The following is a 13,936-nucleotide window of genomic DNA, read 5'->3' as shown; positions in this document are numbered from 1 at the left end:
ACTTCTGCTCAATTTCTGTTCCGGTATTGTAACGTGCAATAAAATGTCAGCAATGAAATGAGCTCAAATTGTGGAACAAATAATAAAGTTATTTTAGCTTTTGTTCTGCACATGCTTCTGAAAGACGTGGCCAGCCGTGGACATGTGTGCCATTTCAGGTTCTGACAAACGGGTACGATTTTTGAGAAATAAAATTGGAAAATGGAAGCGTCTGGTCTTTCGCTCAATTCAGAGATCTCGTCCTTCTGGTTTATACTCCTATATTTCATAGAGTTCTGCACTCAGTGTTAAAGTTAGAAATGTGGAAAAAGTTACATTTTAAATGCGCTGAAGACCAGAACGAACTGTACTGCAGATTTAATTGAGGACAGACCCGCTACCTGTCACTCACTGGTTTAGGACCAATCACAGGAGGACACAGACACTCCGCCTCACGCAAAACCAGTAATGTTTTTATTTAAAACAACAACAACTTAAAAAAAAACTGTTAAAAAGGCAACACAGTTGTAAAATTTACACAATCTACACACAGGGCAGTCATGTTTTAAGATGTGTAAGCATACCGTCACAGAGGAAAGCAAACCACTGTAATAATATTAAATGGCCAGTGTGTTAGAACAAAGAAGCAAACGGCGAGATTCTCCTGTGCTAAGAGATCATCCCAGGTTCTCTCCTAGAAAAAATAAAAAGCACCATGGCACCAAAACACAGGAAGGCTATTCCTTTCCAGACTATCAAGGCTATTTTTTTTTTCTACATTAACAGAGAGAGCGTCTTGAGATCCATAACCCCACTACTGCAATAAATGGAGCATACACAGCCCAACTTCCACCGGGTAAATGTATGCTAATGCGCAGGACCATCTGAAATGCTAGCACGGATCAATATCACTTAACGTGCTCTTTTGTTTATTTATTTATTTATTTTTTTAAAGCAGTCGATGCCGGGTAGTCTGGAGAGTGATGACCAGAGCTGGGCCCGGTCTCTCCCACAGAAATGCGTTTTCATCCCGTGCTGGTAAGACACCGCCACAGACACTCGGCCGTTAGTGTGGAAACACTGGCGAAGTTAAGGTCACCCAGCCTTCTGAAGGAGATGCAGTAAGGTTCACTATTTGCTAGCATCTGTACGCAAACCTATTTTACCAGCATTTGGTACATCCAATCAAACATCTTTTTTTTGTTTTACTCCCTCTTACTATCTATTCATGTGGTACAATTTTATATAAAGGAGTTTCATTAATTTACTACTTTTTCTTATATGATTTATAATTATTTTAGAGACCAGCTATAGGTACCGCTTACTGATTGATCACTGTTTGTAATTAGCTCTTCACCTCTGTAAGTTAATGTAGAGTAAAGAGTCTGCTTTAGTTGCCAGTCTGTGTGTCTACCTTGTGATTGAGGAAGTCTCTTACGATGTGGACAGAATTACCAGGTAATCATGTTAAACTTAAACAGTCTGTTGACATTCTTGAGTGAAACTGGAAACCCTGCAAGGAAAGTGGTCGTTTTGCAGAACCACAAAAACTCTGTCCCCCGTTTCTCCGATTGGCTCGAAAGCCTTGATAAGCACTTCTGGACCTGTAGGTCATGGTGCAGGGCAGACTGAAATTAAAGGAATAAATTTTACTTTTATTTCATACTCAAGTACACTGAACTTCCCCACATTGGACATCTTACGTGTATGTACGAGCAGCTCTGTGTCAGTGACACCAGGGGTAAGACCGAGTGCTTTTTATGTATTTATTTATTTATGTATTTATTTATTTACTTTTTGCCGATAGAAGCCGCTTCAGCTCTCGATAAGTGGCTGACGTTGGTGCCATTGTGCTCACGCTGTTACCATCTACCCGAACCTTCCCAAACTCTTAAAAAAAAAACGTACACAATTCGCAGCAAGAAAGGGGATGCAATCCGAGTTACAACATTTTTCTGTGCTTTTTCTGTTCATCCACCTTCTCCCCCCCACCCACCCCAACCCCCCACTTCAGAACCAACACAAAATTAAAAAACAAACAAGAGTCAGTAATATCACCGGCTTCTAAAGACAACCGAATGCAATTTTAGAGTTTTAAATTCAGCCAGCTCAAATAGTCTTTGCAAAGGTGAAGTTGTTCAGCGATAAAATTACAGGGAAAGAGAAGCATTTCTTTCCATGCAGTCCCTAGCACAGCAGTCTTCACTGAGCACTTCAGAACAAACACCGACACACTAATTGCACACTTTACCATATAACAGCAGGACCCACTTAGTGTTTACTTATACTGTCCTACAACCTGGATCGCCTGCAAACAGCCCCTTCCATTCCAGTTAAGCAGAGAGGCTAAAAATCAGGACTGAGCTCGGTATGCGGCGGACGGTGAACGCTAAGCTTGTTCCCGTACGGGACATAAGAAGTTGTTCGTTTTCTAAATTTTTATTTTACAGTCTTTAAAAAAGTCCCCTGTAAAAACTCTGCCCGTGGAGAAATTTGTACATACAGAATATTTTTTGAGATGACAAGAGAAAAAAAAAACACATTGAAATCACAGTACCTCATAAAAATGAGCAAATAATTACAAAAAAAAACAACAACTGTAAAGTAATAATACTTAAAAATAATTGTAAAGAAGCTTCATGTGCATTTGTTTAATGTGGGGGTGAAGAGGAGTAAACTGGGAGGCATGGGGGCAGTGGGTGGGGCCAGGGGTAGTTGATGGGCAGGGAGAGGTGGGGTTGTGGGCTGAGGAGGGGGGGTGTGTGTGGGGGGGGGCGGGAGGCCGGCAGGCAGCCCCTTACTTTCGTTTGCTTTTTGTGTCGGTGGTCTGGAAGACGCTGGAAGCAGACATGAGGTTCTCGATGTACTGCCCCAGCACCTGGTTCTCAGACTTCAGCTTCAGGTTCTCCTCCTTCACCGCATCCACCCGCGCGGAGAGGTCTGTCGAAGGAACGACGGGAAGAGGGAGAGTGAGTAGACCAACAAGGAAAACCTTTCCCAGTCCTTTACTTTTCCTTAATATTCCTGCTGCATCAGATTCCCAAAGAGCCTTCACAGTGCAAAAACTCATTCAGGATTTCACAGACCCCACAAGAGGCTTCAGGGTTACACTTCACATTCCCTTGAACAATCTGAACGAGTCTTGGGCTGTCTGTATCAGCGCACTCGCCTACTATTGAGTATACAAGTTGGACACAAGCTGTGTATATCTTGTATACTCAATAGTAGGCAAGTGCACTGGCTCGGACACGGTCTCAGAACACCCTCAGGAAGCAGGTAAACGCACACCCTGTTACCAGGCCACAGCGCAGTGGGTTATAAGACAGATGCCATGGGCCAACAAACACTTTCCCTGAGTTTTAATTTGTTTCAGAGCAGAACCTGAAGTGCTGTTTCACACCAGACTCCTGAACTCAACACTGCACAACTTCATGACCAGGTGGCTGCTGTCACACTGGGGGGGGGGGGGGGGGGGGGACTGCAGTTTTTTTTTTGGAGGAGGGGGGCTGGGTGTCACTCACCTTCCAGTGTGTGCTGCAGTTCCAGAACCTGATTTATGAGCCTCGTCTTTTCCTCCAGCTCCACCTGGTTCTCCGTGTCACCTGCACGGGGAGAACAACACAAGAACATGAGCTCCAGTCAGCAACACGTCACGAACAGGACAAGCCTGCCAACAGTCTCCCAGAGAGGAAGCACTTAGGCGTCTGGCTCAAAACACAAATGGGCTGCGATAGCCTCAGCCAGCACGCGGCAGCCAAGCCAGCGAGCGATCGTCTGTCTGGGCGGGCCGTTTACCGTCCATGTCGCAGTTCATGGCGAAGTACTCGTCCTCCTTTTTCGAATGCAGGGTTGCAGTTCCACCGTCTGCTGTTAGGAGCAAGGCCACAACACCAAGCATTAAAAAACAATCACAGAACATTTTATCATTTTCAGCACGCACCTTTTCCACGTGTGAACACTTGAACACTGACCAGTCTGCTCCTTTTCTTAGTTTGACATTTTTCCACTCGCACCAAACTACTGGTCCGACTGCAAGACGTTTGCTTGACTCAAACAAGCACATGTTTTCCCTTGTTTAGCTAATATGCAGAATGACAGTCGTCTTGAAAAACCTATCCCCTTCCTCTCAAGTTTAGTGACTTCATAAATATCCGTGTGGGCAACTAGTTAAGTCACTGGCTATTTAATCGCCCTCTTTTAAACGGTCCACGCGAGAGCCTCACGTCACTCCATCCACTACTTTTGTTAGGGTAGAGATGTGATAAAGTACGGTTACCTAAGGTGTGACGCTGTGGCCAATGGGACAGAATGTGCTTACGCAACACAACCATTCTGACATATACAGTGTCACCATCCTTGCTGGCTAGTGGCTAGTCCGCAACCACGTTAAAACGTGCCATATTACTGTAAGTCGTAGTGCTAGCAACCCAGCAGCCACAAGATGAATTGCTCCTACAATGAGGTGATAACGTAGCTGGTTTGTTAGAAGGACAAACCTTCTACCCCCGTTCGCCACATTTAGCCAAATTAGCTAAAGATATGCTAGCTACCTGGCCACCCATAACGTGGATCTGGAAATCAGACTTTCATATAAACTAGAGTATAAGTTTTTATTTATCAGAAAGGGTATTTGAATATCTTTAAATTATTTATAAATTAAAAGACACGAACAGCGAACAACAAGGATGTTTCTCCATCGCCATCTGATCAACTTGCTAAGCCGTTAGCTCGCCAGAGGACAACAATATCGCACTAGCTGCTTAGCGAGCTAACATTAGCTGCTTGGCTACTTAGCTAGCCGTCGTTTCACTGGTTACGCTTGCTAACTAGGTAACCGCAATTAGCCAGTGCTACCTCAGCATTGATTTGGTATCAGCTTGGTTATATCTTAGTTTAACGCTCGCGATCATGCAATAATCATTCATCAATCTGACAAACGTTGGCTAACGGTTACCTATTCATTAATAGCTAGCTAGCATCCTACAATAATTTAATGTTAAATGACTGTAGTTACAAAAACAAAGCATAACATCAACACAAGGCCAGTGTGCCTCGCCGGGGTACGTTGGCTGCTTAGCAATATTCTACAGCTGAATCGCTTTCATTTGTAACTGATGCTAACATTAAAAAACGGTAACGTTAATGCTTCCAGTCAGCACTAGCTAACGTGGCAGTAAAAATAACGCCTGTCTAGCTAAATAGTTAGCTAGCAATGCGCATTCCCAAACTGCTGGTTATATGTATTTTCCTGCTAACTTAGATTGATGGGCTAGCTAGCTAGCAATAAATGTGTACATATATATGTAGCGAATATATCCCACTTAGCTAGCGCCACTGTATTTAAAAAAAAACAATGAGTGTTACTTACCCTTCACAGTCAAGGAAATGTTAAATAGCCGGTTTGGTTGAATCAATCGAAATTGTGACTACCCCGACACTGCGGATTTCCCCGATTCACATAAGACACTTCCCAGACTGAGGCTGAGCGGAGGAGGTACTCATCTCTCCGCGAGGGGGAGGCAGGGAGCAGTTAGGCCTGCACGCAAATACAGTCCGACAAATGCGCTGCCAAACAATGACGGCATAGCCCTGGATCACACGCCTCAGCCTTGGATGCTTTTCCCCTTTGTTGAATGGGAATGCCTGTAGGAACCGGTATAACACCCGATTAAACGGTTCATTGTTGTTAAGCCGAGTTTTAAATCTTCATCTGCGTATCTGTATGGATCTTAGTGTAATTTAAATTCAAGGGAGACCGGGGCAAAGATACCCCCATAAACCACAAAACAGTAGTTTAATGTCAAAACAATACACAACAGCACAATGAAATATGGAAAACATTTCTACAAATTCAATTAATAAAGACCCGCAGAGAACAGCCTTCTACAACCCTAAATCATTACGCACTCGGCAATCGTTCACTCGAGAACGTCAACTGAAGCACTTTCTATTCTCTTTACAGTAATTCTGGGTCTCACATCTCCGACTACCCCATGACGTCATGATGCCTGTCTGGACAGGCCCGGCAGTAGTGTTACAGACTTCCCAAAGTGCTTAGGGCAACAAAATCAGGCAGTCTTCCCGCACAGATTGCAGACCCACCTTTTCAAACTGCATTTTCGTTCCCCTTTACCCATACCATTCCCTCATTTTGTACTAATTGATTGATCCAAAGCCCCGTCTTATTTTCTTGGCCCTTCAATCACAGCTTGCCAACCACTGCTATCCACCATAACTGCAGAAAAGCCTTCAGGTTGTGATATTTTCCTAGTTTTAGGTTATATTTTTAAGTTATGTGTTTAAATGATAGACAAACGTTGAATATGGTCTGTATTTACTTTGGCTTTTGGTTCGCATAGTTAACTTGAGCTGGTCCCTCAGTGCATCCTAACTTTCAGATCTGGGAATGTTGTTAGCAAGGCTGTTAGCTAGGTCTGGCGCTACTGCAGTAATCCAGCAAACGCACTTATATTCCACCAATGCTGCATGTCGCTCTGGATAATAGCATCTGCTAAATGTAATACAGTAAAAGAACGTTTAAGTAGAAGAGAAGCTTATTCCCTGGGCAAAATGCAGAAGGAAAGTCTGGCGCCACTTGCATGCTTGTCATGGCGGTTGCATGAACAGACAATAACAGCCTGTTGGCATTGGTCAGTGTCATCACACAGTGCATTCTGTTCACCTCATTGTCCTTCCTTGCTTGAAGTCCCAACAAAGGTCTTCACTGTCTCACCCACAGCACGGGTCATACACTGGTACGTATAGTAACTATCGTCTTTTTTACTCTGCGGTACCTATCTGACCAGGAAGACCTGTGTACGTTTCAAAATCTGTTCAACCAGGAAAGCTACTCAACTTTTCAAAAACAATTTATTCAGGAAAGATATTGTACCTTTCAGACCAATTTTTCCAAGAAGGCTACCATACCTTTCCAATCAGTTTAACCAGGAAGGCCACAGTACCTTTAAAGCTAATTAATTTAGGAAGTCCGTTTTATCTTTCAAAACAATGAAATCCTCAATCCTCAAATCCCCATCTTCAATTCAATAATCATTTTCATTGTTAAAGGATGACAGACCACTGTTATATCATTCCTTGTTCCTTGGTGGTGGATAGACCCAATAGCACCATCTGGTGGACAACGATTTTCAGTTTCAAGAGACACTCAGTGGCCCACACTTTACATTGTGAAGTGGTTGTCAACATCTGCGTTTCATTAACGGCAAGAAAATTCTGACATAGAGGTTAAAAAAACGTTGACCACATTGCTTTATATCACAAAATTACTTAATAGAATTTGCTGGAAAGAACTAGAAATTGGAGAGGGAAATTATCTTAAATGCTCAGTTTAGGTGGATAATTATACCCTGCCCACATAAAACTTCAAATCAGTGCAGAAAGGTCGGCACTCCTTTTTGCCACTCGGAGTGCAAAAAAGTAGATGACAAGAGGGAGGGGAGACCAGTAAAATAGGACTTCTGATCCCATGTTTGTGTTGAAATATTGCAGAGTAAAGCGCAACTGGCTGCATGTCTGAATGGAAGCCTAATGTCGAAAGCACACCTACGAAAGACATTGGCTGGAGCCAAGAGTCTATGAGAGTAAGCGCTGCAATTTGCAAATGCGTTTAGGCTTACTGGCCACACAGGACTTTCCCTCGCCCTCATTCCATCATAAACTGGGTGCAGTGTCGCCATCAATAACGACGGACAGCCATATACAAGCAACAGGGGTGGTCCGATTTCAAACCGCGCTGAGATCATGCCCTCGGCAGACAGATGGCCGGGCGTGCTTGCGCTCCCCCTCGGTACCAGACTGCATAATTGACACCCCCCGCCCCCGTTAACGGCGCAGGAGTGCGTTGTAAATGCATGTACACGTGTAGCACGCGCGCGCAGAGGGCCGCCGCGGATGTCGCGGACAGCGGCTCGCGACCAGCGCGCTGTAACGCAGCGCCGGGCAGATGCCGACTCCCGCTCCCCTGGCAAAACATATTTCAGCAGCAGTTGGCGGCGCCAGATGAACTGGTGCGGAAGGCTTAGCGCACGGCTACGTCAGTGCAGTGGTGCCGTTTCGAGGATCCCATATGCCGCTCTTGGTGAGCGTAGACTCCAGCAGCGGCGGACCGGAGCCCAAAGGACTCACAGAGCTCCGTTCCACCGACAACAGGGCTCGCTGTCGTTCTGGCAACTAAAACGCAGCGCTGGATGATAGCATCCAGTCAGTTAGTGTGTAGTATTTCACCCAGTGTCTGTTGCAGGACAGAAGAAAACAGGTTTGCTTCAATCAAGAGGAAGCTGGTATTATATTATATTCTAATAAGGATTCGTAGAATATTTTTCTCCAAAGCTACTGATGTTGAACATATAGGCCTTCAATTATTTTTCCTAGAAGCCACGTTTGAGCGTTTTTGTCTTTGGAAATCCAGCAGTTAGAGGTAGCGAATTCTTTGGTGCAGTGCTGTATTTGCTCCCTGAAGAACACGGTCTTCTCTTTAAAGTTCCCATGAAAGGATGATCTATCTCAATTAAATGACAGCCATCCGAATGGTGATCAATCACAGGTTAAAATATTAAACTCTACGAGTGTATATACAGCATATAACCAATATAACATTTATTTAATCGTATTCGTTTTGTTTTTATATGTTATTGTATTGATGTACCTCATGAGGATAAGTTTCATGTTCTGAAGCATACGATTTACAATATGCTCTTGCATTTTTTAAAAGCCTTATTCAAATATTCATCTCTCCAAATTAAATTTTGACCAAAAATGTATTAAAATTCTATAGTTGGATTTTCAGCCTCTTGCTGTGACATCAAGTCCCAAATAGAGGGCGACAAAGCACACATCAACTGCTCACAAAGATAAACAGAATCTTTCCGAGCTGTTCTTTCACCTATAACATTGAACATACCCGGTCCCTTTCTCATTATACAATCGATCGCAGTGCCTGGGAGGTTGGGGGAGGAAATTCTGTTCGTGCTGAGCCCTGTAACTACAGTAATCCTAGAAATAAATCCGATCATATCATTATAGGTCATCAAATTAATCGTATTAAAGATTAGACAGGATATCTACAGTTCACCAAGGGAGATAAGCGCGTGAAAGTAGCCTATGCGTCTCATTGTTTGAGCACCTTTACAATTCAGTTTTAAGGAGAAACACAACAAAAGCATCTGCATAACAGTAACCAAGCAAGATAAGCCAAAGTGCGATTGCTTCTATGCACCCTACGTTTTAACCTAGCTATTTATTGATCTGTATATAGCTTTGTTTTCATAGTTGTTTACAAACGTACGGTTCCTTCTGCTAGTGGTTCTTAAGATTCGCTTCTCTGCGCCACACACCCACGTGGTAGACACGCCTGGTAGCACTTTATAACGCGTCTCTTCTGAACCTCTTCTGGAGCTCCGCGCGACTCGAGTGCTTTTCCTCGCCCCCACGCGTCGGTAAGAAATAGCGGGAAAGCAGGCGTTCGGCGTTGGAGAGAGGCTGCTCTTTTTCGACGCTGACATATCGAGAAGGAGCTGGATCCAATTCTGTTTTTTCTGGAGGTGGCAATGAAAAGCGCGTCGTATGAGATAAAATCAAAATCTGTTATAGGCTATGACACCACGTATAGGCAGCCAGATGTACGTCTGATATTCTCCAGAGAGTGATCAGATCTGCACAGTTGTACATTTGCACCCATGACAACTTGCCTGGGTTTTCTGTTCGCAAAATCCCACGCCTTTTGCTATTGTTGGTAAGTAGGTCTAACTTTAATCAAAGAAAGGTTCAATTAGATGATAAATAAATAAATCACATCTTATTCCAGAGGTTGACAGCAGTGTCTACAATATTATGTCAAAGGGAATATAGCCTACGGGAGCAAGTTCTGTTCAATAGAGGTGGGTGGTAGCCACGGAGCAGTAAGTCTGTATATCGATGTGTAGGGACATAGGAAAGGACGTTGCTGCTTGTAAGAACTAACCGCATGACGCGCTTTGCACACGCAGCCGTCTAAATGTCCCGAAACGGCATTTCCACCCAGACCAATCTGGAGGTATTTAATCCACATCGAACAGAGACTTGAATGTGATTACCGCCATTCAGGATTTGATTTCTTGTCAGTGGAACATGGAGAAACTGAAATGACCGTTGCATGCACCCCAGAGGCCACGTCTGTTTTCAGACCACGGAAATCACAGAAATTCATTAGACCCCTATTGAAAAGAGTGGACCACCACAGGGTATGCACTATGATAATCCAGAACTCAGGGAGAAAGCTTGATTGACTATATTAACAATGAATAGATCAATAAGTCCCGTAAGTAAGTACGTATAATATTATAAAGTGGTATTGCTGCAGCTTTCCAAAACGAAGCTCTCCTTTCGGATCCTTTTCAACGATTTAATGAGTTTTCTTTTGAACACCAATTTAAAATTCTAATTACTTGCGCAGACAGTTGGTCATGTTAACCTCGTGAACAATTTAGACAGAACGTACCTAATGGCTTAATTTGTCCACTGAATGCAGAACTCGCGACTGCAGAATAGAGTCATTTGCCCACGGGGCACAGCTGAATTGTTCACTAGCGTTGGCTAGGTGTCTGGTGGGGCTCAAAATAGAATAGATTCAAATGTTCAAAGTCAGTTTCAGTACAGTGCTAAAACGGAAGGCTCTGTAATACCCATATCTGACAGTCAGGTCAATAACCACAAGACCGCATGATGTGGAACGCGGCCCAAGCGCGCGCCTAGCTCTTCTGACTGGCCTTGCTGCATCGAAGTTTGTGGCTACTGGCTATACGAGATACTAAAAATTTAAGAATGACTCAAATGAGAGAGAGAGAGAGTCTGGTCCCGTCAAGTGTTTGCCCAGAGCAAACCTGCAAAATCCTAAAGGCTATCAGACGCACCGCCCCGGAGAGCTCTGGACAAACGCGCAGGAAATGCAGGCTAAGCCAGGAGAAGCAGCACCGAGTTAGCCCCGGCTGGCGACGGCGCAGGTGAGGCTGCCGTTTGTCGCAGTGCAAACACGGGAAGCCGGAGCTAATCACGCCGAAGACAAGCTGATTGCATAACACATTCCTAATTAGCGCGTTTAATTGTGGGCTAGCGGAAAGCACGCGGAGGTGCCGGCTGACTCGGGACCCCGTTAACTTGCGTAGGAAGAGGATCCGCACTAATGTCTGATCCCTGTGTGTCATCCCCCCTGCCTCCGGTGTGTCTCCGGCCCGTCTCATTTGTTCTCATTGTCTGGGAAGCTGTACATGCTAGTGACTCATTTACAACCCCCCAGCCCCCCCTTCTCGCCCTTATATAACTAGCGAGGCCCCCCTTTTGGCTTCAGTGGTGAAAGTCACTTTCTGTTTATGTTGGCTCTTATCATATTTATTGTCATTTTAGCTTTATTAGACATTTATTTTGCCAGCCTCTCTCCCCCACCCAGTCCACGCAGACGTTCTATAGCGACAGTGTTTGCATCATAACAGATCTGCCATTTACAGAATTCCAGTGGCACAGGGCATTTCAGGTTTGGTACCTCGCTCAAGGGTACAACGGGTTTTTTAGTCTAAAGCTCAAACCACTGAATGCTCCACTATGTTTATTTTTAAAGAAACATGTAACCCCTAATACACCCATTTGATTGAGAATCTATCATCGTTTTCATTTTTTTTTTTGAGTGAGATTTCTGTACTGTATGCACATCCAGTGGTACTCTGACGCTGGTATTATATAAAAAAACTACTCTGACTGTATCGCTCACGTTCCTGGATATGAGCTGTAAACACAGGCTGAGAAACACTGCAGACCTGAGCTCAAGAGGACGCAGCGCAAGTGTGTTTTTTTTCCCCCGAGACGACGAACTTTGACCTTCCTCGTCTGTGTTGACTGCTTTCATGAGCAGTGCTCTTATGTTGTTGGGTGACTCTTTGTCACGGTGGAATGGGAACTCCGTGGGTGACTGTGGCCCCCCGGTGACGCTGAGCAGGGGTCGCTGGTGCGCGGTATGGTGATGTCATCCCAGCCTAACGAAACGCTGCCTTTCCTGGGCGAGGGTGGACCCGAACCGTGTGCCACGCTGAGGGGCTGCGTGCCACGCTGAGGGGAATAGTGCACTATTTTGTTTTAGTTTTTACAACAAGCACATTTGTCTACACGCGCTCGATTTGTGAGGGCGGTGTGCAGATTGGGGTTTGTAAGGCAACGTGAATGAATATTGGTAAAGACAACTGTGGTAGTAGGAGCAACAAAGATATGTATTTAAAGAAGATACTTTCTTTATGCTTTAAATTTCATTGGCTGAATCTGAAGACTTTTCCCACTTTTATCACATATTATTTAAAAAGCAGCAGGATCTCCTGAGCCATAGGAGGAAGTAACACAGAGTGTGCAGTCTCTCCTGCAATAAAAAAACACAGAGAAAAAACCCCCTCCTGCAGTTTCTCTTCTCCCTTTGGAGCGTTTATGATTCCAGAGCTTTGTTTGTGTCCAGGAGCCACCTTTGAACTCAGCCTCTCCTCCCGAACCGCGTTTATTTTGGCTCGTCCGCGCACTACGTTTCCCAGGGCGCACCCTTACCTGACTCGTCTGCCAGAGAGATGTTGGTGAAAGCGGTGTCCTCCTCCTCCATTTCTCCCTCCATGTTGTCGTCCGCGGCGGCGGCGTGGACGCGCGGAAGATCCCGCTGCACTGCGCCTCACCTGCGTCGTACCTGGGAGCTTCTGCCTCCGTCTCGAATTCCAGCTCCTCCCCCCTGCCGCGCCACGCCCGCTGAATTATTCAAAGCGCCGCGGAGAGAGAGCCCGAAAAGCACCTGTACCTGCTCTACCTGACAAGTGGCTCCAGTGACGCACCATCGCCACGGCAACAGCGACAGCAGTGTCAGCGCGAAGTTAAGAGCACGAGCTGACAAGGCAACAGCCAAAGGTCAAAGGTCAACACTCCTTTGGTTAAAGAGAAATCCAGACACAGGCGTCATTAGGGAGCTCTTCTTCCTGTGTGGAGGGATGTTAACGATGCAGTGGAGGGGAGACAGTCGGTTTTTATTTTGTGGTGGTACCAGGAAAGGACCCGCTCTAAGCAGGGCAGGGTCCAGCCCAACCAGAACCGGGTCCACTCCATTGCAGTCTTTCTCGTGTTCAGTTTTCCGAGCACACATCCTTTGCCTGGGGAGATTATTTTGGACACCATCCATTCCTGCTGCCTCATATTTACTAAAGCAGTTCAGGCTTACTATAGTAGGGCATAGTAGAAGTTCCCTTCCCTGGATTCAAACCTGCGACCTCCTGTTTACCTGAACAATATCTGTTCTACATTTGTACGCTTATCTGTGTGACCTATGAAAAGCTTACCTGTTTCTTATAAAGCCTGGTATGCCTTTAAAGTACATCTTAATATGAGGCCGTCCTCTAGTGTCAGGAGGGGTGTGTCAGGGCCAGCATATAAGTGGCATTAGTAATGACACTTCATCCCTCTTCCTAACAGGCGAGCAGATCTGTCAGGAGACCGTTCTCAGAAACCATTTATCACTATGGAGACCAGGCAGTCCTTCCTGGTGCTGCCAAGGAGTTCCTGTTGCCACTTAAGACCATGAGAAGTGAGTTCCTGGGGAGTTCCAGACAAGCTCTTCCCTAGCCTCTCAGGCGCGCGCTGTCAGAGTGCCATAGTCCTGAGGTTACGGTGGCATTTCTGTCACACGTTAGCCCTGCGTGTGGCTTTCAGGTGTCAATTAAGACCAGAGTGACGTTTTTTTTTCCTTCTCAAACACAGTCTAAACTTAAGTGCAACAATCGCTAAAACTAACTTGCCACACAGAACTTTTGAATAGAATGGTGTAACGCGTAGTGGCCAGTGAGTCAAAGTTAAGCGCGATCGTTAGTTGAATCCAGGCCTGAATCAGTGTGATCTGATGCTGTTTGATCACAGCCATAAACCTGTTCCATTGAACCGGGCAGTCTGCTCT

The 13,936-nt window shown here is 45.1% G+C and overlaps 1 protein-coding gene across 2 annotated transcripts; it reads right to left on the bottom strand.

The window, feature by feature from the left end:
- Positions 1-430: 430 nt before the first annotated feature.
- On the bottom strand, positions 431-12,766 carry scoca (short coiled-coil protein a). Of its 2 annotated transcripts, none has more exons than XM_035418733.1 (4): positions 12,553-12,766; positions 3,775-3,846; positions 3,501-3,581; positions 431-2,919 (listed from the first exon to the last, which is right to left on the bottom strand). In XM_035418733.1, the coding sequence occupies exons 1-4, from the start codon at positions 12,614-12,616 to the stop codon at positions 2,777-2,779; spliced, it is 360 nt and encodes a 119-aa protein (XP_035274624.1). In that variant the 5' UTR covers positions 12,617-12,766; the 3' UTR covers positions 431-2,776. The 2 variants fall into 2 exon arrangements, with proteins under 2 accessions (XP_035274624.1, XP_035274625.1); XM_035418734.1 differs by lacking the exon at positions 12,553-12,766 and adding an exon at positions 5,348-5,503.
- Positions 12,767-13,936: the final 1,170 nt, after the last annotated feature.

This window comes from Anguilla anguilla, chromosome 5 (genome assembly GCF_013347855.1).
Source record: "Anguilla anguilla isolate fAngAng1 chromosome 5, fAngAng1.pri, whole genome shotgun sequence".
Lineage (NCBI taxonomy): Eukaryota > Metazoa > Chordata > Actinopteri > Anguilliformes > Anguillidae > Anguilla > Anguilla anguilla.
This window is presented reverse-complemented; position numbering and strand designations above follow the sequence as displayed.

Bases quoted from the DNA above. Each gene is read 5' to 3' on its own strand.
- scoca (XM_035418733.1), bottom strand. From the start codon at position 12,616: ATGGAGGGAGAAATGGAGGAGGAGGACACCGCTTTCACCAACATCTCT. The intron at 3,582-3,774 runs GTAAACGGCCCG...CTCCCCGTGCAG, and splicing joins CATGAACTGCGACATGGACG to GTGACACGGAGAACCAGGTG. The intron at 2,920-3,500 runs GTGAGTGACACC...TTCCTTCGACAG, and splicing joins ACTGCAGCACACACTGGAAG to ACCTCTCCGCGCGGGTGGAT.